Below are 26,785 nucleotides of genomic sequence, written 5' to 3' on the forward strand. Positions count from 1 at the left end.
GTTTCTGCCAAAATACAGATGTTTGAGAAGCAGTGGTGTCACCCCCCCCCTTTTTTAGGGTATCACCTAGTGTGGTCTGAATCCCTCACACCCCTTAGTGATGCCACAGACCTGATGGGCAATATAGAAATCAGATAGACTACATAATTGGAAACAGTAGATGGAGAAGCTCCATTCTCTCTGCAAAAGCAAGACCAGGATCAGATTGTGGCACAGACCATGAACTGCTAATATAAAAAATTAGAAAAAAGCTAAAGAAGAACACTAACCCAACCATCATGCCAAAATACAATCTGAAGAATCCCCCTAGAATGAAAAGATAGTGTAAATAGATTTGCACTCTTAAACCTAATCTGAGGCTGACAATTTGTGACTTGCCCAAGGTCACCCAGTGGGTTTCCATGGTCAAGTGATTTGAACCCTGGTCTCCCAGTATTCTAATCCAACATTCAAACCATTACACCATGCTGGCCTTCAGAATCTACCCTAATTATAACTAAATATGTCAACAAATATGGAAAATTTAAAAAGTGGTCCACAGATTGGAAATGCACAGTATACTTTCTGATTCCCAGAGAATGGATTGCAGTAATCACAGGACCATTGCAATAATATCCCATGCAAGCAAATGATGCACAAAATTCTACAACAAAGTCTTTACTATACATAGAGTGAGAAATGCCAGCTGTCCAAGCTGGGTTCAGGGGAAAAAAAAGAGGCACTAGAGATTATATTGCGAACATACCTTAGGGCACAACCAAATAAAGCCAGCAGAAAATGTGCTAAACCTTTGACTGTGTAAGATACGAGAAACTATGAACTGATATTTAAAAAATTGGGTGAGCCACAGCATTTTATTGTCCTGATACGTAACCTGTGCAACTTGAAACAACAGTCTAACATTCAAGGCAGAATACAGAGAAACAGAATTGTTTCCAAATGGGAAGGGGGTCAGGCACCCTATCTGTTTAAATAGTAAACTGAACATATAATACCTTAAACCAGATTAGACTAAGAGGAAAGAGGTGTGAAAATAGGAGGAAGAAATATCAACAATTTAATATATGCCGATGACACCACGTTACTAGCTGAAAATAGCAAAGTCTTGAAACAATTACTGAAGAAAGTCTAAGCAGAAAGTGCAATGGCAGGCTTATAGTTGAACAGTAAGAAAACAAAAATAATGACTCCAGATGATTTACATCATATTAAAATATACAATGAAGACATTGAAATGGTTCAAGATTTTCCATACTTTGATTCAGTCATTAATCAGAATGGAGATTGCAATTAAGAAATCAGAAGAGTTGGACTTGGTAGGGCAATGATGAAGGAACTAGACAAGAGCCTAAAGTGTAAAGATATATAATTGAATACTAAAGTTAGGATTATCCATGCCATTATATTTCCAATTTCTATGTATGGTTATGAAAGCTGGACAGTGAAGAAAACTATTAGAAAGAAAATCAACTAATTTGAAATATGGTGCTGAAGAAGTTGAAAGATACCATGGACAAACAAATAAATGAGTCCTAGAGCAAATCAAGCCTGAACTCTCCCCAGAAGCCAAGATGACTAAACTGAGACTGTCATTTTTTGGCCATATTCCAAGAAGACAAGTCTCACTAGAAAAGACAATACTGCTTGGTATGGTAGAAGACAGTAGGAAAGGGGGAGGACTGGCACTGAGTCTGTAAGACCTGAGCAGGGCTGTTGATCACAGGTTGGCTTGGAAATCTCTCATTCATGGGATCGCCATTAGTCAAAGTCAACTTGATGGCAATTAACAACAACAACAACAACAACAACAACAACAAGAAGGATTAAATCTGTTCCAAAGTTTTAACTCAAACGAAATGTTGCATTAATAGCTTGTAACAAAGAAAGCTGAAATTGTCTTGTAGGCCACAAAACACTGCTTAGAATACACATGCATGCTACTGCCAAAGAGCCTTATGAAAGGTACCCAACCACATCCACACTGAGGGTCAGACATCCTAGGTTTACAGGAAACAAAACAGCAATGAAACATCTCTTTCTCATGCAAAGGTAGATACCGGAAATCAGAGATAAGCAGTGAAGGGGGGAGGGAGTACTGACTACTGACTAAAAGCTAATTTAATTGAGCTAAAGCTGAAAGAGTTATGTTCAAAGGAACTGTGTCAACCCTAACTTCTCAACATTTTGGGGACCTTACCCAAAATGATGTGGTTTTTTTTTCATACAACAAAACCTTAATTATGGGAAATCTAGATATTTTCCCTCAATGTTCTGTTGCAACATTATATATTCTCACATTTTAGTCAGTAATATTTTGCTTGCACTGGAAAAATATGATCTCCACTACTTAGTGCCAAAAAAGGGAGCTTTGGCTCTCCAGATGTTTTTGCCCATCATCATTATGATCACCATCATCACCACCACCACCATCATCACCATCAGCATCAGCATCCTCACCAGCATTGTGATCATCATTATTTACACCCCATCTTTGCCCTCTTGGCTAGGCTTTCTATCAATTTTGTGGCCCCAGGCCCACCCAGGAGTCAAATTTGATCTTGCTCTAAAGTACCCCAAGATGATCTCTAGGGGTGTAGGGGCCATTTGCACATGTTTGGAGCTTCCACTGAACATGACAGCTGTCAAAATGAAATTTTGTGAATTTTTAAAAATTGCCTCAATATGTCCCAGAATGTCTTTTAGGGTTCCCAGGCAGGCCCAAAAACATGCTGCTGTGTTCCATAAAGAGTTTTTGGAGGGCCAAAAAAGGCTTCAAGTTCTCTGGGAAGGCTAATGTGGCCCACTAGTTTTCCACAGTTGCTCATTCCTGATGTATTTGTATATTTGTTAGTGGTGATTGGAGGAAACATTTAATGAATGTAATAATATTTCACGGAATCATAGAATCATAGAGTTTAAAGATAGCTCAAGGGACATCTAATCTAATCCCCTACCATTTGTGAATACACAGCTAAAGAACTCTGGAGGATTTAATAAGTGCATTAAATAAAATACTTATTTCATGAAGAATGTGGCTGTTTTTTAAAAAATAAATGTTCACCTAATTCAGAATCTATTTCATGTTTGCTATTTTTATTTATTTTTAAATTCCATCCAAGTACTAACCAGGGCTGATTCTGCTTAGCTTCCAAGAACAGAAGGGTTCTGGTGCCAGTGTATCTTGAGCTCCTCTAAAACTGGCCAAACAACTCCAGGAAAGCCCTTCTCATGTTTTCTTTCTTTTTTTTTTAAACCACAATTCTACATTTAAGTAATGCTTTATACCCACTAATTGTTTTCAACCATTTTATTAATCAGCACCATACTATAGGTTTGTTTTTTTATAAATGAACTCCCCTGTAGAAAAGCAACAAATGCACCAAATTTAGGGACATTTTAAACCAGATGTTTTTTGAGTCACAAAGTGTGAAGGGTCATTTTTTAAAAAATCTTGCACAGTTCTGTTTTCTTTTATGGACTGGAGGCAAAGCAGGGGAGGGAGGGAAAGAGGAATAAGCAGATTGCTTTAATTGCAAGGCCCGACTCTTGTAAGCTTAAAAAGAAACATTGAGTAATATTGAGAGCTCTGTGAGAAGAGATTTATGTAACCTGCACCTAAACCACAAGTCACATGGGCTCCCCCCCCCTCCATTTGGTACTTTTGCTCAGAGCAGAGGTTATGTTTTTAGTTTGCCTCCTCCTCAATCAAGTCACGCTGTGCCAGCCTGGTTTGAATGACTTCAAGCTGAATCTAAAATGTCCTTAAAGAGGCTCATTCAGCAGAACCGCAATGCCAACTCTGTGGGCTACTATGGGGAACCCATCAGTGGCCCACCACTGGACAACAAAAGCAGCAAGATATTCACAAATCCAATGGGGACTTTGTCTAGAGACTTCAAGCAGGTATGTTTTTACTTGAGAGCTATGCTGGACTTATTGTTTGCCCACCTTTTAAATGGCTGTACTGACCTTGGGCAAGTCACACTCTCTCAGCCTCAGGGGAAAACAAAAGCAAACCTCCTCTGAACAAATCTTGCCAAGAAAACCCCATGAAAGGTTTGCCTTAGTGTTGCCATAAGTCGGAATGACTCGAAGGCACATAACAACTGTGGGCTCCATAGTCCATCTGTTTTCAAGGTTTGGCTAAAATGAGACCTAACATGCCAATGACTATTGGCTAACATAATCTGTCAGATTAAATCCCATGTTAATCTGTCACGTCTGGCCCTGCTGTGAGGCGAGAGCCTTTTGTCAACAGATTTGGGTTGTCATGAATGGGCAACAAATTCCGATTTATTGACTTTGTTCTCTCTGCATTTTTGTCCTCAAGGATGGGGAGTGGGGTTTGTGAGATTTTTGTTTTGCAGGCTGAAATAACATGTATGGCTTTGGTTTTGCTGTTCTGCCCAGGAGCAAATTCTCTTGAGCCAGCCCTGCTTCTTGAACCTATAACAGTTGCTGAATCCCAGAAATTTGGCAAGTGAACCCCCCCCCCCAGCTATGTATTTTCACATTGGGGGAAGGAATCACTACATTTCCATTTGCTTGAACTTCTCTGGTGGGCATAATCTGGCAAGAGGCCACTTCTGCCCTCAGGCAGAGTAGAGCAGTTGCCCTTGCAGGTGATTTGGGGTGTCATGAGTGGGTAGCATCTTCTTCCTTTTAAACTATTGTTCTTGGTATTTTTTTGAGGGAAAGGGCCTTAGGGAATTTTCCATCTCTTGTTCCAAAATAGCGGGCTGCTTTAGGAAGCAGTGTAGCTAAGGGAGGGCAAAATAAGCATTGCTCCCCCCATAGATTCTGTCTCCCCAGATGACATTTTCCTTCAGTTGTTCGGGGAGATACTGTACTAAAAATCATTCACATGTAGAACACACCTAAAATATTTGCTCTGTTCACCTTTCCTTGGTAACTTTGCCTGCCCCTTTTCTTTGGATGCCCAAAGTACAGTATCTAAATGCTCACTGAAGTTTTAAATTACTGAATGCTAGAAATTGCAGGGGCAGAAAATTTCATCAGGAGAGCAGAATTCTTATTGAGGGGGCAATGCCCTCCATTTGCCCCTCTCCCATCCCATAGAAACAGCCCTGCCGTAACTTAAAACTGCAACTGAATATTTTGAAACACAATGTGGGCAACCCAAAGAAAAGGGCAGGCCAAAGGAATGTGATCTATGACTCTGAGCATGAATGATTTTCAGTGTCTCACTCTCTGCAAGGCAAGAAATTTGGGAGGGAGGGAAGATTTCATGCCAATGATACTTATGAGGGGCAATGTCCCCATTCAGTACTCCCCTGGCTTTAAGTACTACAGTGGTTCCTTGGTATCTACTAGGGTTTGGTTCCAGGGGGCCCCATGGATACCAAAATCTGTGAATGCTCAAGTCCCATTAAATACTATGGATAGTAAAATGGTGTCCCTTATATAAAATGGCAAAATTGAGGTTTGCTTTTGGGAATTTATATATTTTTAAAATATTTTCAACCTGTGAATGCTTGAATCAGTGGACAAAGAATCTGTGCATACGGTCAACTGTATACATTTTGCCTGTGTGTGGCTGTGTGTGTGTATGTGTGTATGCCATTTACCTTTCCACCTGAGGCAACCTGGGTTTGCTACCGGCATGGCACTGGGATCATTGAGGAGATGGCAACTCTGGTTGAATCTAATGGAATCAGCCAGGATCTGGAGTATTTGCTCACAGTCTGGTTAGATTTTTAAAGCAATCACAGACAACATGAACCTTGAAGTCCAGATCGATGTGTAGTTCAACCCACCTCTGGCAAGAAGTTAGGTGCTGCTGCTTGCTAATTGCCTATTTGTGCCCAACTTGGGACCACACTCTATTTTGAAATGTGCTGAGAAAGAATTATATTTTTAATCAAGAGAGGTAAGTGCTTTGCTTCTTCAAGTGTCATTTATTTAACTTCAGCCAGTGGAGACAATGATGGTCCAAGAGAGGCCTTTTTTGCAGTAATAACAAAAGCTGATTAACATTAACCAAGTTTTTGAACCACTGTTTCACACGGTGATGATGGCATAATAATATGGTTGTCCAGTATCCCAGCCCGATATTTCTTTTCTCCTTCTTCATTTTAAAGACAATTTTATTTCTGTATTTTTCTTTACAGAATAGATTTTTAAAAATATTTTTTCAGAAGTCTACAGGTTGCATGTACAGTCAGTCCTCCACACTGCTCTCTTTACTACTTTAATTTTGACAGATGTCTGCTTATATAAGTTGTATTTTCTGACCTAATAAAAGCAGGTAATTTCATTGAGAGGAGTGATGAGATGCCTCTCCTTGGTGGAAATGGGAAACTTCTGCTAAAATATAAAAACAATCTTCATGAGAGAAGAGGATACTAAGAACTAGGAATAAAATAATCCATAAAGTATCTGCCATCCCATCTGTTTATTCCTCTAGGTGGAATTACAGGGGACCCTTGGTATCTGCTGGGGTTTAGTTCTAAGACCCCCCCCCTTTCCGGGTGGATTCCAAAACCCATGGATGCTCAAGATCCATTAAATACAATGGCACAGTAAAATAGTGTCCTTGTTTGCCTCAGGGTCACCTTAAGTTGGAAACAACTTGAAGGCACACAACAATATGGCAAAATCAAGATTTGTTTTTGGGGATTATACACACACACACACACACACACACACACACACTGCACTTTTGAGACCCCTCTAACTGCCCTGGCTTAATGCTCTGGAAGTCTGGTCTCTGTGAGGAATTTAGCCTTCTCTGTCAGAGAGCTCTGGTGCCACAATAAACTACAATTCCCAGGATTCCATAGCACTGAGCACTGGCTGTCAAAGCAGTGTGTTTTGGACACAGATATCCTCCTTTTGTGAGTTAATCCAGTCCCTAGCCTTTATATCTCTCTCACACACTGCAGGATTAATAACCCACTTTGAGACTGCTTTAACTCAATGCTAGGGAATCCTGGGAATGCTAGTGTTTGGGAGACATTGAGACCTCTGTTAGAGAAGGCTCTGAGACCACAATAGACTACAATTCCCAGAATTCCCCAGCACTGAGCAGTCTCAAACTGGACCATTTCTTCAGTGTGGATGCACCTGGTGAGGAATCCTGGGGACTGCAGTTCAACTACGTTTGGAGGGTTATGTGACTCCCTGTCAGAGATAGCTCTGGGGCCACAGTGTACTACAATTCCCAGCATTCCCCAGCACTAACCGAGGACAATTAAAGCACTCTCGAACTGGATTATTTCCTCAGTGTGGAGGCAGCTTTGGTGAGGAACTCTGGGCATTTCAGTCCAGCATTGTTTTATTTCTGCAGTGTACAGTATTTTGGACCAGAGACAAGGTGACCAGGCATCCTCCTCCTTTTCCAGGATATGTCCTCTCCTGTCAAATTTCAAAATGTCCTCCATTTGGATCATGGCTAAGAAGCATGAATTTATAATTACATGGGTGTTTTTAGCTTTTATTTTTGGTCATGTCCTACATATTTTGTATGAGTGCCCTACATTTTGGGGTGAGGGCATTGGTCACCTTGGTCAGAGAGCTTTACAGGGGTTTAACTGCCATTCTGCTGTTGTGCTGGAACAAACCACCATTCCCAGAATTCCATAGCATTCAGCCGAGGCAGTTAAAGTGGTCTCAAACCAGATTATTTCTCCAGTGTAGATGCAGCCCAAGCTTTTTGCCTCTCTTATGCCTGAGATTTCAAAGCCCAGCCCTGGCACCACAACAAACTACAAATCCCAGGATTCCATAGGATGGAGTGATGAGAGTGAAAGCAGTGTCAAACTGCTTTAATTCTGCAGTGTGGCAGCAGCCTAAGTGTGCTTAATGCAGTTCTTAACATAGTGCACCTCTTGCATACCGAGTCTCGCAAGACTTTTTTGTTTAACAACTTGTACCCATTAACTCCATTTCATGTCTCCAATACAGACAAAACAAGGCAAAAATTAATTAATTGATTGATTAATATCCCACCTTTCTCCCAGTACAGAAACCAAGGCAACATACAACTTCAAAAACATGATACAATTCTTAAAAATCTTGTTAATACAAAAGTTAAAAAAAAGCTAAACCAATGTCTATCATATATAGTAGTGCAGTGGTTTGAGTGTTGGAGTTTATCAGCCGAGCCTCTTAAAGAGGTATAATGCAAGGTGAATCTCTAGCTAGTGCCTCCTGTTGCATGCTGGGATTGGCAGTTTTAGGAGGGTGTATTTAAATTCTCCGGCAGAGAAGATCAGCTCCTTAAAACTGCCAATCCCAGCATGCAACAGGAGGCTGCTAGAGGAAGTCACACTGGAATAGTAGCTCTTTAAGAGCATAGTGTGATAAACATCTAGGACTCTGGGAGACCAGAGCTGGAATCCCCACTCAACCATGGAAACCCACTTGGTGAACTTGGGCAAAGCACACTCTCTCAGCCTTGGAAGAGGACAATGCCAAACCTCCTCTGAGCAAATCATGGCAAGAAAATCCTGTTATAGGCCACACTTAGGGTCTGCTGTGTATCAGAAATGACTTGAAGGCACAGAACCACAAAGTGGAACAGGACTGGATCCAGAAGGTTCTGGAAGGCTGGGAGAAGACTAAGAGCATCGGAAAACACATATTTCCGATGGTCTTAGGAACCGAGACACCACTCCAATATGGCTGGGGGTCACCACAGCATGAGGAACTGTATTAAAGGGTCGCCGCATTAGAAAGGTTGGGAACCACTGATGTAGATGGAGGTGTTTGACTTTCCTAGGCTTTTAAATAGAAGTGTAGCTATTGACAACCATTGGCATTAACCAAAAGGTAATTTATTGGAGTGCTCAGCTAAACTTTTGATAAATCCATGGCTATTGTTTGTGTTCTTTGGAGTTTTGTTCTTCAGTTGTCACCTAGCCTTGAGCCTTCACCACAGCGTGGGCAAATCTGTGTGATGAAAACACAAAACTGGTTATAAATATCTGTTACAAGTTTTGTGCATGCTGGAATGTAATTCTAAAGCTTGGCTTTGTTCCACACAAAACAACACATTTGGTCCAGGACAAAACACTGGACAAAACATTCTTCTTTGACCAGCATAAATGTGACAAAACAAGATGAGTCCTGCTTGCGGGTGTTTGGTCATTTTTGAAATGTTTCCAAAACATGCAAAACCTTGCTCTGTGACAACCACAAATGAAACCTGTTTGGTCACAACAACCGAACAAAATAAATATGTGTGTTTTCTACACTTGGTAATAGTTTTCTATCACACTCATTTTAGCTCTCTTAGGGTACTTTCACACTACACAGTTATAGCGACACAATTCCACTTTAATTGCCATGGTTCCATCCTATGAAATCCTGGGATTGGCAGTCTAGGAAGGCACATTCAGATTTCTCGGCCAGAGATCTCCTTTCTAGTCTCTAATCAAACTAGTGATGCCAGAATTCCATATGATACAGTTAAAGTGGCATCATAGAACTGTATTAATATCGTGTGAATGGGCCCATAGGCTGGAATCCTCAATCTAACTACCCAAATGCAAGCTCGCTTAGACTCAACAAAGCTTACTTCCTATTAGGCATGTATGAGATTGCATTTTTGATATCCCCCCTCCAGTCTTATTGAAGCCAGCTTCCCTTCATGAGAATAATTTTGATGGACCTTAACCATGTTGTTCACACTGTCCAATTCATTGGCTATTTGAGATTATCAGAAGAACTCTTTAAACCTTAGACAAAGTTTGAAAGAATCCCATTCACATTAAACCATTCTTGGAATGATGGCTACCTAACTTTCCAGTGAATTTTCCAGAGAAAACTTTCTAGAGTTTTCAGGCTTTTGATTATTCAGTTTGAACATCATGTATATGACCATGTTATATGGCATATTACAATTTCTCCATGGAGAATATTTCTATAAATTACTGTAGGAGTGTCTGTAGGGATGCCTGTACTCAACTGGAATAAATTTTCCTCAAACAATGCCACGTGGGTTTTAAAATTAGCAGTTTCAAGTTCTCCACAAACTCTCTTGGATCTGGCATGGTTCCAGCAACAAATCCAAACTCCTTCTCAGTTGTTTAGTTTACGTATATTCTTGAACATGATTCCTGTTTAATCCTGCGTATTTCATCTAAGGAACAAGAAGAGAATGTAATAGAGCTGGGTGGAAAAAAAATAAATTTCTGTATAGTTATTCTGAGAGGCAGCATGATATAGTGGTTTGAGCATTGGACTATGAATGGAAACCAGGGTTCAAACATCAGCCTCAGGGGATGACAATGGCAAGTCCCCTATGGCAAGCCCCCTATGAGGAAATCTGCCAAGAAAACCCCATAATAGTCTCACCATAAGTCAGAAACAATGTGAAGACACACAACAACAACATTGTTAATCTATATGGCTGCATGCTGCAACTAGGTAGTACTGATCTACCTGATATATAGCTGTCTGTCACTGAAACTGTGTTGTTGTGTGCCTTCAAGTCATTTCTGACTTATGGTAATCCTAAGGCAAACTTTTCATGAGGTTTTCTGGGGCTGAGACTGTGCGACTTGCCCAAAGTCACCCAGAGGGCTTCCAAAGCCAAGTGGAAAATCAAACCCTGGTCACCAGAATCATAGTTCTACTCTCAAACCACAACACCATTCTAGGAAGACATAGGACCTTATCACACGAGGCACTTACCACACTGGAATCGTGGCCCAAATGCTTCAGAAGCACAGAGGTGGGATTGCCGGTGGTGCTTCTGAAGCATCACTGAAGCACGTTCTGTGCTTCTCCCGTTGACAAATCGTTTGCAGAGCAGCCATTTATGTAATAATGGGATCTTCCGTTATGCAAAATATGGCTGCTCCATAAATGCTTTGGCAACGGAAGAACAGCAAAATGCCTCAATGATGTTTGAGAAGCGCGGCCGGTGATCCCACTCCTGTGCCTCTGAAGTGTTTAGGCCACAATTCCAGCGCAGTAAGTGCATCATGTGATGAGGGCCATAAATGCACATAATTATTCATAATGTGTATTGTATCTATTAGCAAACTGTATAAGACAGAAGAAACTAATTCTGTAACACAGTATGACATTTGTTTGTGGAATTGTTGCGGGAGGCATTAGTTGACATACATTTGAAGACAGGATTAGAGAAAGTCATGAAGAAGAAAAGTTATGCATGAAATATCCACGTTCACAAACACAGGAATTACAGCTCATGTTCTTATGAACACATTCATGAAGAATGATTCTTTTACTGGCTGCTATTCATGAATGCTACCCAAAACAGCTTCCAGTACTGCTCCCTGTATGTACTGTATATACTCGATTATATGTCACCCTCATGTATAAGCTGAGGGCAATTTTGGGGGCAAAATTATGGAATTTGCTATGGCCCATGGATAAGTCAAGGGTAAAATTTAGGAGCATATAGCAAAGGATCTAAAGGATGAAGCAAAGCAAAACAATGTCAAAGAACTTACAAAATCCCAGCAGACAGACTGGATGGATGAGGACCCCCCGTCCGTGCTTTCAGGACATATATGCTTGATTTTCACCAGGGGATGGTTCCTTCTTTTAAATAAGGGTTAAGATACATTGCTTACATTGACGCATGGATAAGTCAACTCAAGAATCCCAGCTCTGATTCCACATTTTAATAAATTTTGTTTTGTAGAAAATATTAAATTTCTAATGAAACTGACTGGCTTCTTTTTATGCCTTCATGCCTCTAGCTTCCTCTGAGTAGAAGGTGTTCCTTGGGTGACTCCTCTGGACCACAAAGGTAATAATGACATAATTTCTCCCTCTTAATACCAACCTATTATACTACTGTTGGCAATATTTGGGTGAGTAGATATACTGAGGCATACTATTAAATGCCAAAGATGTACATGTTAAACAATCACTACAGTGAAAGCTTTAGGATGGAGAGTGATGGAGGGACTGAAGCAACGCAGTTTTGCAGTAGCAATTACAAACTACCATAACAGATACAGTAGTAGTGTTTTGGGATTACATACATTATGTATATGCAAATATTCCAAAATCTAAAAAAAAATTAAAATTGATAGTCCCAAGCATTAGGGAGCCGTAGGGTTAAGGGAGATGAGAAGTGTGGTAAGGGCACAGTGAGTTTTCAGTTATATAATTTCTCCATAATACAACAAATAAAAATCAAAAACAAATAATTTTTTTAGCGCAATATGGTACATTTTCAGGTGAATGGCACATTTATCCTAAATAAAATATTCAGAAACTTCTCACTAAAGTTACTAACTTTGGTGCTTGTTTGCTTGTGTGCAGAAAGTCACTTAAAATCTTCAGAGATGATAATGAATCGTTTGGATTTGAAATTCAGGTAAGGCACTTATTATTTTTATTGTTGTTGCTGCTTTTTATGTAATGATAATACAATAATTATTATATTACTAATGTATATTATAATATAAATAATAACAATATTATAATAAAATACAAATAATAATTATATTGTAATACAATATGAAATAATTATAATATATATTTATATAATGTATAATGTATAATCTCTCTCTCTCTCTCTCTCTCTCTCTCTATATATATATATATATATATATATATAAAAATATAAATATAAATATTAATATCCTTCCTTTCCCCAAAAGTCAGGACTCAAAGCAGCTTAAAAGTTAAAAGAAAAATACATTTAAAACATAAATAAAAAACACTTAAACTATTGCAGTATTAAAACATACCACACAGTAAAATAATAACATGCAATGGATAGGATAAATTATATGGGATGTTAGTCAATATTGGAATGTATGGAATATTCGCAAGAAACGTAAAAAGTGCGATAAGTAACATATAAAAGATAGTAGATTGGGAAGTGAAAGGAAAAGAAGACAAAAGAAGATTATGTATTTTTATTTTTTTAAACTGTTTTTGGTATGTATGGTTGTAAATGCGATTGAAATACTTAATAAAAATATTTTAAAAATAATAACATGCAATTTTTAAAAGATAAAAGTGCTTAAAAACAGTACACTTAAAACAGTACAACACCCCACCCCGTTCTTTATAGACTCACTGTTTTAAAAGTTTGTCTGAATAAAAAGATTAGCCTGCTGGCGGAAGGATAACAAAGACAGGGCCACTCTGGCCATCCTGGGGACAGTGGTGTCACTACAGGCGTTCTGGGGTGACACCCCAGAAGAGGGGTGACATTTGGTTGGGCTCCCTTCCATGTGCTCTCCTCTCGTGTGTTTCTCCCATGCTGTCCCTGTGCACACTCCCTCGTGCGATCCCCACACACTCTCCCCCCATGCTGTCCTGTCCCTTTCCCCATGAGGAAAGGATGGGGCAGCACAGGGGGAGGGAGTGCACCCCCCCCCAAAAGCCCCATTCCCCAAAAGCCCCCCCCCCCCACTCTGGGTGCCACCATGTACTTGACGAAATATTTTTTGATAACAAAACAGGTCATATACTTAAATTTTATATGTTATTGAACAAGAGGCAATTGGAACAGGAGACAATTACCTTATATACTCGACTATAAGTCAATGTCATGTATAAGTCGAGGGCAAGTTTTGGGGCCAAAATTATGGATTTTGCTATGACCCATTGATAAGTCGAGGGTAAAATTTAGGAACATATAATAAAGAATCGAAAGGATGAAGCAAAGCAAAACAATGTCAAAGAACTTATAAAATTCCAGCAGACATAACTCTGTGTGCTTACTCTTAAGATTGGATGGATGAGAGAGTAGAGGGGGCCAGTGCTTCACATATTATACTCTTGGTTTTCATCAGGAGATGGTGCCTTCTTTTAAATAAGAGTTAAGATACAATACTTACATTGACCCGTGGATAAGTCGAGCCAGTTTTTTGGGGTCAATTTTTTAACCTAAATTTCTAGACTTATACATGAGTATATACAGTAAACATACTATGCTGAAATGGTCCCTTGAGATTGAGAGATCCATAAAACTCGAAAAACTGGAAAAAAAAACTTGGTATAACAGTAACAAATTTACGTTGTGTCAAAACGATAGGGATTTTTTTTTAAATGTTCCATTGTTGGCACATATCCCCCAACAAACTTAACTTGAGCTATAAAACAGGGACGGCTACATGTTGGAAGTGTCAAAAACTTGATGCGAATTATATTCATTTATAGTGGAGATGTAAAGCAGCTGAAAAATACTGGCAAAAGATACTGTTACTGTATGTCAGAGGTTCTTCAAATTGATATACCTTTTGATCCATTTCTTTTCCTTTTGAATATGACATCTGAAATGAGTGAAGAAACGGAACAAAAGAATAGACGCATAGTATTGTACATGATCACATCTGCCAGAATTATATATGCTAAACTCTGGAAAAAAACTGAGATCCCAACAGAAGAAGAATGGCTTAATAAATTATATGAAGCAAAAGAAATGGACATACTAACAGCTCTAATGAGAGAAAACATGGTTGAAAAAGTAAAGGAAATTGAAAAGGGTTGGCTTTGTGTTAAAAGATATATAGAGAGAGTCAATTTTAGACAGACTAAAGATAATTTCTGAGATTAAGTGATAAACTGAACTGTAATCTACCTCTTTCTAGCTGTACTTTATTTGATTGGTAATTGCTTATTTGGGGATAACTCTAGGTATCAAGTTATCTAAATAAACATATATACATATAGATTAATAGCCCTCCTGTCTCCCAAGGAACCTAATTGGAACTTTATAGAACTTTTTTTGTTTGTTTTTTGCTTTTGACTATATTAGATAGGAAACTATATAAGCTAGAATTTAAGAAGATCAAGCCATCATCTCGGAAGTATAAAAAGCTTTTTAGATAAAAGAGAAGCTTTGCTTGTTGTATTTGCGTTTTAATGTATGTATGTGTTTATGAGATGTACGTTATGGTTGGTATATATGTGGTTTTTTTCCATATATGTTTAATAAAAAAAATTTAAAAAATAAAATATAAAATAAAACCCATTTAAGTGAGTGCCCAGACCATGCCCAGATCAGGCGAAAGAGGTGTGTGATAATCTCCGAACTCTTTTGCCCTTCACGTTTTCTGTATTGGGAGGAACAAGAAGGAATTCAGTCACTGTGACAGGAGAGTAAATGAAGCCTATGAAGAATAAGACTGGGTTCCTTTCCTCTTTTGTTTCCCTTCCCTTCCTGCTTGTCTAACAGTTAAGTGACTTACTAGTTGTAGATGAATAATTTCTTTGGAGGAAAGACAGAAGATTTATCCTCAACATCCTTTAGCAGTTTGGTAACTTTAGAAGAAGGACAACTGGCTTGTTCGGTGGGAAGTCTGTTTTGAGAAAAAAAAGCCACAAAAAAAAAAAAAAAAAAGAGGAAATGCTTCCTTTAGCATGCTGTGGGTGGGTACAGTTCATGCATATGTAAAGCAGTGCACAAGCTCTGCTGGTAAATGATAAAAGAAAGGTGTGAACTTACCCATTGACAAAAAAGAGGAAATAAGTTAGTAGGGAAGGAAGATTTTTTTTCAGATTTACATAAAAAAAGCATTTACTAGAGGCAAGGGGAAGTATGGCCCACAGGCTCTGTGCAGCCCTTGGAGCCCTGATGATGTTGTCCAATGCTCACAAACCTCCCATTAAAGAAAAACAAATCCAAATAATTTTGCTGCCCCTGCCCTGCCATGGTTTGTAACTGCTCCAAAACATTGCTGTTTTGCCCCCACTTCCCCATGTTCCCCAAAACAAATGGATAAATAATAAAAGGCTGGTAAATGCTTGTAATCAAAAGCAGAAGTGATGTGATGTCATGACTACAGTATTCACATTGGGCTTCCTGATGCATCCTGCATGGAGGCATAAGGCTGGGAGTTGCTAGCCCCTGCATTGGCCCATCTTTATGCTAGAGGTGTAAGTGGAAATTCAGAAATAGTGTGTATAATTGCAATGGAAATGCAATACACCTCACCATGGGGGTTCATAGTAGTGGGAAGGTTATGACCAGGTGGCCTATGTACCTGGTCTGTCTGTTGTCCAGGTGCCGACTCTTGATGAGCAACTACAGTCACCCTCCACATTTGCAGCTTTTGTGCAGATTTGATTATTCGTGGATTTGAACCTCTAGGTCCTCCCGTGCAAATCTGCCAGAAGTTGGTCCTAGAGTTGTGATGGAAGACTTAGAGATTCCTAGAGAAAGCATTTGTCAAGGCATTTGTAGATCCTACAGTACGATTCTATGGTCAGCTTCCAGTGGATGTTGACCATAGAATTGCACTGGAAGACCTAGGAATTCCTAGGTAGGTAAAAAAAAAGTGCTTTTTTATTTTTGGTTTTTCCACTTTCATGAGGTTCTTCAGGCCCTAAACCCAGTAAATGTGGAGTGCCCACTGTACAGGATTCTTGGTCTTTAAACTAGATATGAATTAGAGTTCCCATCAAACAACGCTGCCTTATGTAGCCTAGGATACATGCTTACCACAATGCAGAGGGAAGGTTCTGCAAAGGCAGGTTCTCCAACTAACACAGTTTTTCTGACTATTTACAGATGATGCCTTTTCCGCGCCAGACTAATAATTTCTTAGAAACCTGTGCTTACATTTGCAAAGTAAAAGAAGGAAGCCGTGCCTCTCTTTCTGGACTCCAAAATGGTAATTACTATTCCTCTATTCTAGCCTCCACTCTCCCATCCCAACCTGCTTTCTGTGGACAACAGGACAGGGCCTCTTCAGTGGTTGCTCCCAAACTCTGGAACTCTCTCCTCAGAAAGACTAGATTGTGAGCCTCCATACCTTCTTTCCCTAAGCAGCTGAAGGCCTTTTTGTTTTAGCAAGCTTTTGAGGACTGATTGCTTTGGGGGAATGGCGCTTGCATAATGTGCTAGATTTTTCTATTTGCTGCTTTCTTTTTAATGGGTTGTCTTTTTCAATGGGTTTAAATGCTTTGATTCTTTAATTACATTTTCAACTTTAGTATGTTGTGAATTTTTAGTTATACACTCATCCCTCCATATTTGTGGCTTTGATATTTGTGGATTTGGTTATTCATGAATTTGATTAATAGGTCCTTCAGTGCAACTCTATGGTCAACTTTAATTAAAAGTTGCACTGAAAGATCTAGAGATTCCTAGAGAGAATATTCTACTAGGCTTTTGTAGCTCCTCCAGTGCAGTCCTATGGTCAGTGTCTGTTGGACGTTAACCAGAGAGTTGCACTGGAGGACCTAGAGATTCCTAGAGAGGTGTCATCTCAGGTAAAAACATGGTATTTTTGTTATTTGCAGTTTTCCCATATTCACGGAGGTCTTGTGCCCCTAACCCTAGCGAATATGGAGGGACAAGTGTACTTGTTTTAGCTGTTCTAAGCCACCTTGAGGCCCAAACTGAGGAACAGGCAATCACCAGAATCTTTTATCACCATCTACATTACACAACTTTATGTACACCTAGCTACGTAGCAGGGATGCTAAGAAACCCCCATTAGTGAATTGCAAAGATGTGTAACAAGACACTGGCAAGAGTGTCTGGTGCGCATTGGTTCTTGGTGCATATCAGGAACAATGTGATGCACATCCTGTTGTGCATCAGTACTGTTATGTCCCATTGTGCAGTGGTCAGTTTGCGAGCTCTGATACATAGTGATATATCAGTAGCCCTCTACTAGATACTGACATTCCAGAACTGCCCAGTTGTAATTCCTACAGATGAAAGTCCACTTATGAAGGCATGACTCTCCAACAGGATTCTGACCAATATATATATATAAATATGCTACATCTACTACTATACTAGTAATAATAAAATGTTGAACATACAGGATCTTATTTCTTCTCTTTTGCCATGGTTGCAGGCTACATTTTGATGACTATCAATGGAGTGAGTACGGCAGGTCTCAACCGCAAGCAAATAGTGGACTTAATCAAATCAGCAGGGAATCTTTTAAGGTAACCAATAAGCTTTATACATATGCTCAACAGGTAGAAAATGGGCTGTTTTGTTACTGGTTTCTTGTTATTTCTGCTTTGTTGCATTGATTTTTCAGTACAAAGGAAAGAATGAAGTTGCTAGAAAAAGCAACCACCATCACAGTACAAGGGCTGTGAAATGGCCAAAGTAGAACACAGACTCCAGTGATGGATCAGTGATATCTGTCATGAGAAACGTGGGAGAATTTGGGAAATTATAGATTTGCTGGAGATTCTGTGGAACACAACACAGTTTTGAAAACTGATTAATGGTTTTTCTAGGATGGTGAACCTTTTAGGGACTGAGTGCCCAAACGAAAAGCATCTCCAGGGAGGAGGGAAGAGGAACAGGACTTCTGGGGTGTGACTTCTGCCCTCTAGGAGCAGGTCGTCTGGAGACAGCTGAAGGCCTGGAATGGCTGCCCTCTGCATGCCACAAAAATGGCTTAGTGTGCTGGAACGTGTGCCATAGGTTCACCACCAAGGGTATATACAGTGCACCTGCGTTATAGGCGGGCGCGCTTTACATAGACTTGAGCATACACGCTCAAGCCGCAGGGAGCGCGTGTGGCACAAGGGGCAGCGCGTCCCATTCAAATGAATGGGCCGCGTGCCCATGGCACCCTGCGTGCTCCTGCGCCTCCATGCCGCCATGCACGAGCTCCATTCAAATGAATGGCTCCAGCATAGGCAGAATTTGCCTTACGCGGGGGGGGGGGGGGGGGGGGGTCCGGAACGGCTCCCCCGTGTAAGGCAAGGGCCCACTGTATAATTATTATACATTACGTGAGAGCCAGGAGCCAGCTGAAGGCCCAGGATGGCCAGGAAGGAGGAGACATGTGCATGTTCCTCCTCCTCCTCCTCGTACCCTCCCGTACCTCAAGCTACTTCTCTGGAGGCAGTTGAAGGCCCAGGATGGTCAGGAAGGAGGAGGAACAGGAATGCGCCTGTTCCTCCTCTTCCCCATCCTCCATGTGCAAAAAGAAATGACTTCATATGCCATCTCTTCCATAGGGTCACCACCATGGTCTTAGGACATGTCAGTATGATTGAAAGAGGAGGCACAGGAACTGGGCCCAAGAAGAGAGCTGGGAAATATTAACATTGTGGAGTAGTGCTCCAAGGATCCCACAGCGAGAATTCTGTGTGGAATTCTGGCTGGGGAATTCTAGTCCAAAACTAACTTATCTGAGTTCTTCCTGAAAAGAATACTTTCTCATTTTATTTTCTTATTTCTCTTATTCCCCCCCCCCCTTTTTTTTTTTTTTTTTAATAAACCACAGCCTAGGAATATCCTTTTTCCATGGCCTTTCTTGGAGGCATTATTCCGTGGCATTTATCCATAAATGGTCCTTGTGCTGGTTCAAGAACAGTTATTTTCTTTTGCTGGGAGGAATAACTAATGAAGCAAAGTATTATACTTTTCATCCATCAGAACTGGCAGAAGTTCCCTTCACTCAGAAATTTTGCCATATAGTCTCTGGATGTTTTTGGAGGCCAGATCCCTGCCTCTCTGGCTAGCATGGTAAATTGTCAGAAATGATGAGAGTTGCAGTCTTACAATATCTCAAGGGCTGCATATTATTCACTCCTACTTTAGCTCTTCATCCCATTGGCAATCCTATCTGTGTGCCCATGTCACCTAGTAATTAAATAGTTAAATAGTTTTTGCGATGATTCACATAAAACCAGATTTTCAAAGAAATAGGCTGCCATCCTTGTAGAATTTTATATACCGACCAGTTCCCTTAAACATGATTGCTTAATGTACGTGTTTAGTCCTCAGTTGTATAAGCAGAGTTCCACAAGTTTAATCGCTGCACATGCATTCTGATGCTGTGTAACTACTCATCAGTATCTTCAGTGTACCATTTGAATCAGTGGAATTGCAGAGGTGAATATTGTGTATTCACCTTTGCACAAGGGGCAATACAAAAGCACCATTTGCAGATACATAATTTCTTGCACAATGCCAGCATTCAGCAAAAGATAGTGTAGTGCAGCCACCACTTAGCTACATGCTTACAATTTACAATATGCAAACACAGTGTGAGGTTTTGGCCAAAGTCATGTTAGTCTGCTTCTATAGAAAGAGAAAAGGGTGGACCATTAAGACCAACAGATTTTTTCTAGCATTAATTGAGTGCATTACCATCTATTTCTTCTGATGCACTGATATGGACTAAAAATTGCTATCATCATCTTCTCTTCTTGTGAGCTTCCCATGGGCATGTGCTTAAAAGGTTGTAAAAAGGCCACTTTGGGACAAAAAACTGTCCCTAGAGGGAAAAATTGACCACATTCCACACAACCTAAAGGGTGTTGAGGAGCATTTAAGGTCAAAGAAAAGTATTTAATTTTTTTTCAGGGTGTGTATAGTGTGGGAAGGAGGCAGACTTCCAAGTTCTTCTGGGGAGGACAATGCAGCTCCCTAGCTTCTGACAATTGCCAACCCCTGGCTTGAAGAGGGGGTGGCCATTCTTTTGGGTTCAAGGGTTGCACCTGGTACAAGTAGTTGTGTGGAAATTTTGAGCATACATATGTGGTCACCAGGGGAGGATGGTGATTTGAGGTAACTACTAAATATTTGTCCTCATCCATCCAGTGACCCTAAGTTGAATCGCTTCTTCCGGGTCATGAGAGAGAAAAAGCTTTAGCCACCTGTCTCATAACCAGTGATCCTGGTAAGACTCACACCATAGTTAGGAGGATGGAACCAAAAATGATGGTTGTTTAGAGGTCACTGGAAAAACCAAAGGTGCTTACCCAAAAATAGGGACTGAAGAAATCTCAGAAATGAAATTATTATAATGGCCCTTCCCTCCTTGTTCCAAAACACACTGCAGAAATAATCCAATTTCAGACCACTTTAACTGCCCTGGCTCAGTACTAGGGAATTCTGGTAACTGTAGTTTTGTGAGACATTTAGCCTTCCCTGTCAGAGAGCTCTGGAGCCACAATAAATTACAATTCCCAGGATTCCCTAGCACTGAACCAGGGCAGTTAAAATGGTATCAGACTGGATTATTTCTGAAGTGTGTTTTGAACCATAGTTTTTGCTTCTCAGTTAAAAACTCATCTTTTCTCCCAAAGCTTTTGGAATTTTAGTTCAATAATGTTTTATCATCTTGCATATTTTGATTACAGTGGACCCTCTAGATCCACAGGGTTCCACTGCAGGAGCACCTCCTCCAATGTGTATAGGAAAACAATGTAGATGATCACACCCCATATTATTATGTGGCTGAAGTGTGAATGTTCACATCACTGCCATTTAATAATATGGGGAGTGACAAGCTGCAGTCACTCAAAATCATGGTTCCAGAGCCCATGCATGTATATGCATTAGTTAGTTTGCTTTATATTATATTTGTTGTTTTTTTAAATAAAGAAATCTATCTGGATTTTTTTTTTACAATTACATTGGATATTTTATATTTCCATCATAATTTTATCTCTGCTTACCAGGAAGCATCAACTGCAGTCAACTGGGGTCTGTTCCCCTATTAAGTGGCTGATGGTTCCTCCTCATCCCACCTCTCTTGCAAGAGCTCTCTGATGCAAGAGGGATTGCAGCTGGGGCCATGCTTCAGCCTTTTGCGCATGAGATCACTCACCAGAGGGGGTGGGAATGTCAGTTCGCTGCTTCCTTATTGATAGGGGAACAGAAACCTGTGGATTGCAAAGCAATAAGTGGGGATTCAACAAATTCAACCAGGAGTCACTATGTAGTGGCTGCCATGGTTATGTAGCAACACAATGCATAGAGGATTCCAGCCAACAACAACAACAAGAAGATCAGCAGCAGCAGCAGCAATGACAACAGAAACAGAGGGCAGGAACAGATGGATCTTTGGCTTGAACCCTTTACATAGTCCCTTTACATTTTTATGTTCAAGATGCCATGATGAACTGTTTTTTTAATGTACAAACACCTCGCCATACAATAACCATAAATAACATTAAGAATATCATTTGCTCTTTACAGGTTAGATGTCGTGAATGAAGCCTTGATTGTAAAACAAATAGAATTGGAAACTAAGCTGCAATTTTTAAAGGTACTATTTCTGCATAGAATGGAAAAGATCTCTACTGTACTCTAGCACAGCCTTGCAATTAACAATACATCTGCTTGTCACTGGTGACCAAGTATTCCATGCAAACAAGCACATAACATTCTGTGTTGAGTGGGTGGGCTAATGATGGGAAAGGGATGGATATTTCCACTCCTGCTCTTCCAGTTTGCTTGATTTCCCTATTGATTGTGGAGAAAGGAAAACCTGCTTCTCAGCTCCATTCTACCTCTGTCCCACTCTTGTGCAGAAGGCAGGTTTTAATCCATTTCAAAACACAATCATAGCACTATTATTCACTTTAACTGCCATGGCAACATCCTGTGGAATCCTGGGATTTGTAGTTGGATGAGGAACTAATGTTCTATGATTGAGGATTCTCAATGTTCCTCCCTAAACTGCCAATCCCAGGATTCCCTAGGATGGAACCACGATAGGTGGTGGAATCATAGTGTTATCCCCGTGGAGTATGAGTTGTCCTTGAGTTGTTATTTTCCCTTGCTTGTCTCCTGACTTGTTTTAGTAGGGCAAACTTCTGGTAGAGAGGGGGTTAGTGTTTTCTCCAGCACAATGGGGCCTTCATCCTGTTTGGAGCCATTAGCTGCTGTCACCAAATGCCCGTAAGTCAAGGCGTCAATGCAAAAGTGCTGCCAATACCTAGTGTATGAGGGAATGGTACTTCCAGCCACTGTTGTTGTTCACTCTAGTGTGTTTTCCTACCCTGGATTAAACCCTTTAAGTGGGGTAAAATCAAAGAGCAAAGTGTCCGGGGATGGAGGCCACATGCTTAGCTAAACCACTTATGTAACATGGAGTTACCACCTGATGTTGACCTCTAGATGATCCTGATGCCTGGAATGGTTGCAAGCACACATTGATTAAACCAGCTAAGCAGGCAAGGAAGCCCCGTCTGCCATCTAGCCTAGAAAGTGCTAGAAGCAAGCTGAACTGTAGAACCAGGTCTTTCATTGCTGTGTTTAATGAGATGATGATTATTATGAGGCTTGGCAGTTAGACTGTGCTGTGTGGATTCCAGTCCTGTCAGTTATCTAAGCTTGGACAGTCTGTCAGACAATATTTCTCTCTCTTTGAAAGAAAACTCTTCAGAGGCACTAGAATTTTATTTGAAGGAAGGCAGTAATGCATTTACTTCAGTTTGTGGTAGGTGCTTATATACCTTTGGATGCTCCTATAACAATTACAACAGGGAAGTCCATCTATGTCTTGCTTTAAAAGCATACACCTGAAAAGCATACACCTGTATGAGAATGAACTATTGCAAAGCATGCAAATTCTGTGACTCAGAGCTTGCAAAAATAACTTTTTTAAACAACAATATGTATAATTCCCTAGTGTGTATGGTCACTGTGTTGAATTATAGTATATACAGATTGCATCTAACATAAAGTAACTGTGGTGTTGCAGGCATGGAAATAAATATTAGACCCTGATTGCACCAGCACTGCAGAAATAATCCAGTTTCACACCACTTTAACTGGCATGGCTCAATTCTGTGGAGTTCTGGGATTTGTAGTTTTGTGAGACATTTAGCCTTCTGTGTCAGAAAGCTCTGGTGCCACAACAAACTTCAAATCCCAGGATTCCATAGCATTGAACCATGGCAATTAAAGTGGTGCTAAACTTGATTGTTTCTGATGTGTGGATGAAACCCCTGATGCCTTTTACCCATGCATGATTTTTCCCCAGTCAAAGCTGCTTATACTGTAGAAGTGAACTGCATGCTGATTTGACAAGCTGAATATCCAGAATAATCTTTACTGCTTATAAGCAGCCATAAAATAGCTGTCTTATTCTAGTTATTTTCTATCAGGTGTCTCAAAAAAAACCTTCCTATTTTAGTCATTGTATGTTTGCGAGCAGGTGTGTGTGCATGCGCAAATGCATGGACACACAGACTCATCCAGAGAAAAAATTCTGTATGATTTATGATGTCATTAACTGCAGCATGAACATAATGCAATGACTGGCTTTTAAGTAGAAGTTCTCACTATGTGGCCTAAATTCTGTTGTCAGTGTGTTCAACAATTGACTGAATAGATCTACTCTTTCATCATCCTCATCCTCATTATCATCATCATCATCAATCTTTATTTTGAAATTGGGTTCAAAATTGGAACTCAAAGTTGCTTACATACACTTAAAAATAAAAGCAATTAAAACAGTCCAATTTAAAACAACACAGTATCCTTTAAAGCCCATTCTTTAAAAACTTTCTGTTCTAAATGCCGTCAGAATAAAAAGTTTTTTACCTGCCAACAGAAGGACAACAAGGAGGGGGGCCATTCTGGCCTCCCTGGGAAGGGAGTTCTAAAGTCTAGGATAGCCACTGAGGAGGCCCTGTCTCACATCTCTACCAGTGTTACTGAGAGAAGGGCCTCTCCCCCAAGGCTCTCAGGTCCCCAGTAAGCTCCAGAGGAACTAACCAACAGGATGCCAGCCTATGTGTGAAGATTTTTGTGTGTGCTTTGTGTGGCATCCTCCCCACCCACCTAGTCCTCTAGACATGCAATTTCCCCCCTTATCCATTCATTTTAACTGAGGTCAAACTTTTAAGTGAAATCTTCAGGCATTTTTATTGGGGGGGGGGGGCAGAAGGAAGGGAAAAGCATTGACATCAAGAAAGATATGCAAAGGGATCTTGCAGCACCCTTGAGACTCAATGAGAGACGGAAGTTGGTAGCATATGCTTTCATAGACCTAACTCAAGAAGTATCGTAACTTACGTCTACTCATATATTCATGTTAAAAGTCTGCACATTTTAGTCAAAATTGGCAAAACCCCCCCCAAAAAAAACCCGCTTAACCACAGGTTAAGTACTATACTTTAACAACTCTTATAAAAGAAAGGAACCATTCCCAAGTGAAGTCAAGAGTGCATCTGTCTTGGAAGCACTGACCGCCTTCTATTCCGCTCACTATCAAGCTTTTAGTGTGAGCACAGTTTTGCCAATTGAAATTTTATAAGTTCTTGGCACGTTTTCGTTTGTTTCATCTTTTAGATCCTTTGTATATGCCCCTACGCTTTACCCTGATTTATCCACTGGTCATACAAAATTCAAATTGGGCCCCCAAACCCACCCTCGACTTAACATGAAATTGGCTTATAGTTGAGTATATACAGTAACTCTACAACACTCGGCATACCATCCTGCCAGGCAAGCAAGCACGCAAATTAGATATTATTCGCAAAAAAAACCTCTGGGAGTGGGGGAGGCATTTTGACATGTTTAGGCTCCACTGGCCCCTTTTAGGGTCCGGAGAGCCTTAAAATAACACCAAAAGCAATTGTTGGAAATAATTACTGGCTGACTTGCTACTTTCAATTCAATCCCCTCCTCAGCCTCAATTAGCCAGTGTGGGGCAAAAGTGGCAAATGCTCCACAGCCCCTAGAGTATTGGGAGCCATTTGAATTTTTTAACCCAAGTCCATGAGGACCACAAAAAATGGTATGCACTTTACCCCCACCCTTTATCTCTAGTTATTTAAAAGCAAAACGTCCCATTTACACAAATGAACTCAATGGACACACATTTATGGGAAAAGTTATATCACATCCAATTGATATCCCAGGCTGATTGAGGGCTGATCATGATCACTTTTGCTTTCATCAACGAAACTGCAAGAAATGGTGGAGTTCCAGTCTCTATGCTTAGAAAACATCGTCTTGCAAATGGTAAGTTTAAATATCTTACTCGATAGGCAAATAGGTCACTGAAATGATGGTAATCATGTACCAAGGTTACCTGGTTTCAGCTTTCGCTGCCCGTCTTTTCTGAAAATGAACTCTTTGAAAGATGTGTGTAGAAAAACCTTGCCCTACACCTTCAGACTCTGTCCCAGATTAAAACATCTTTGAATTGTACCTGTCTTTAATTAATGTGGGATTTTTTCCCTTATAAGCATTTTGGCTTTTATACACTGAAAATGAAGGTTGTCCTTCATTTCCCCCATCTTAATTATTGGCAATTCTGTTATTTGTATTACCAATTTTCTTCTTTTTTAAAAAAGACATTTTCTTGATGCTGTTTTCTAAGCCCGGCATAAGATTTATAAATGTTTGGCATCAATTACATTTTCAAACCATTCATATGAAACTTTTTATTTTTCATTTAGATGAGCAAAGTCCTTGAGTCAAACCTTGATGTACAGACAAGAGATCCACAGGGTCTTTTTTTTGAACGTTATTACAACTAATCAGAGCAGGGCTTGGACAACAAGCAGAAAAATGTTTTATATTCTGTGTGATGGATTTTCACTCTCCTGTAAAAGTAAACTGGAAGTTTTGACTTGGCTAGTTTCTAATTTTTAGCTAAGATAACAAATAAAAACTGGATGAGTAGAAAGGAGATGTGTGTATCAGACAGGGGTTGCATCTACACCTGTAGAAATATGCAGTTTGGTAGCTGCATTACATGGATCTTGGATTTGTAGTTTTACAAGGTCTTTGCCTTCACCTTCTCGCTCAGAGGAGACAGTGCCTCACAAATCTACGATCCCAGAATCTGTAAATGGTGCCATGAGACTCTCAAGTTGTGAAACTGCATTATTTCTACAGTGCAGATGTACCCTAACCTTCAAAGTAGGCATGTAGTGGATGAGCTTGCCTTCATGCCTGGCCCTGAGTACTACTCACCAGATTCAGGCCTTTAGCAAGTACTTAGCTCTATGGAGTTTACCACACGGAAGCCCTTCCAGGTGTAAACATACGCAACCGCCGCCAAATGTCCGCAAGCCATGGGTGTGATCCCCATGGCGCTACGGAATGGAATCGCGGCTCCCTCTCTTTCCCGTCATGCAC

The 26,785-nt window shown here is 40.2% G+C and overlaps 1 protein-coding gene across 1 annotated transcript in view; it reads left to right on the plus strand.

Annotated features, from left to right (window-relative positions):
* The first annotated feature begins 3,687 nt into the window (after positions 1 to 3,687).
* Positions 3,688 to 26,785, plus strand: part of LOC121919832 (cytohesin 1 interacting protein) — a 29,016-nt gene continuing 5,918 nt past the window's right edge. The window contains 9 exon segments of the mRNA XM_042446784.1: positions 3,688 to 3,903; positions 11,700 to 11,749; positions 12,271 to 12,325; positions 16,478 to 16,580; positions 17,778 to 17,871; positions 21,881 to 21,950; positions 23,517 to 23,532; positions 25,611 to 25,640; positions 25,643 to 25,660. Coding sequence (XP_042302718.1) covers positions 3,757 to 3,903; positions 11,700 to 11,749; positions 12,271 to 12,325; positions 16,478 to 16,580; positions 17,778 to 17,871; positions 21,881 to 21,950; positions 23,517 to 23,532; positions 25,611 to 25,640; positions 25,643 to 25,660 — 583 coding nt within the window. The 5' untranslated portion in view covers positions 3,688 to 3,756.

The sequence above is a fragment of the Sceloporus undulatus genome, chromosome 1 (genome assembly GCF_019175285.1).
Source record: "Sceloporus undulatus isolate JIND9_A2432 ecotype Alabama chromosome 1, SceUnd_v1.1, whole genome shotgun sequence".
Classification (NCBI taxonomy): domain Eukaryota; kingdom Metazoa; phylum Chordata; class Lepidosauria; order Squamata; family Phrynosomatidae; genus Sceloporus; species Sceloporus undulatus.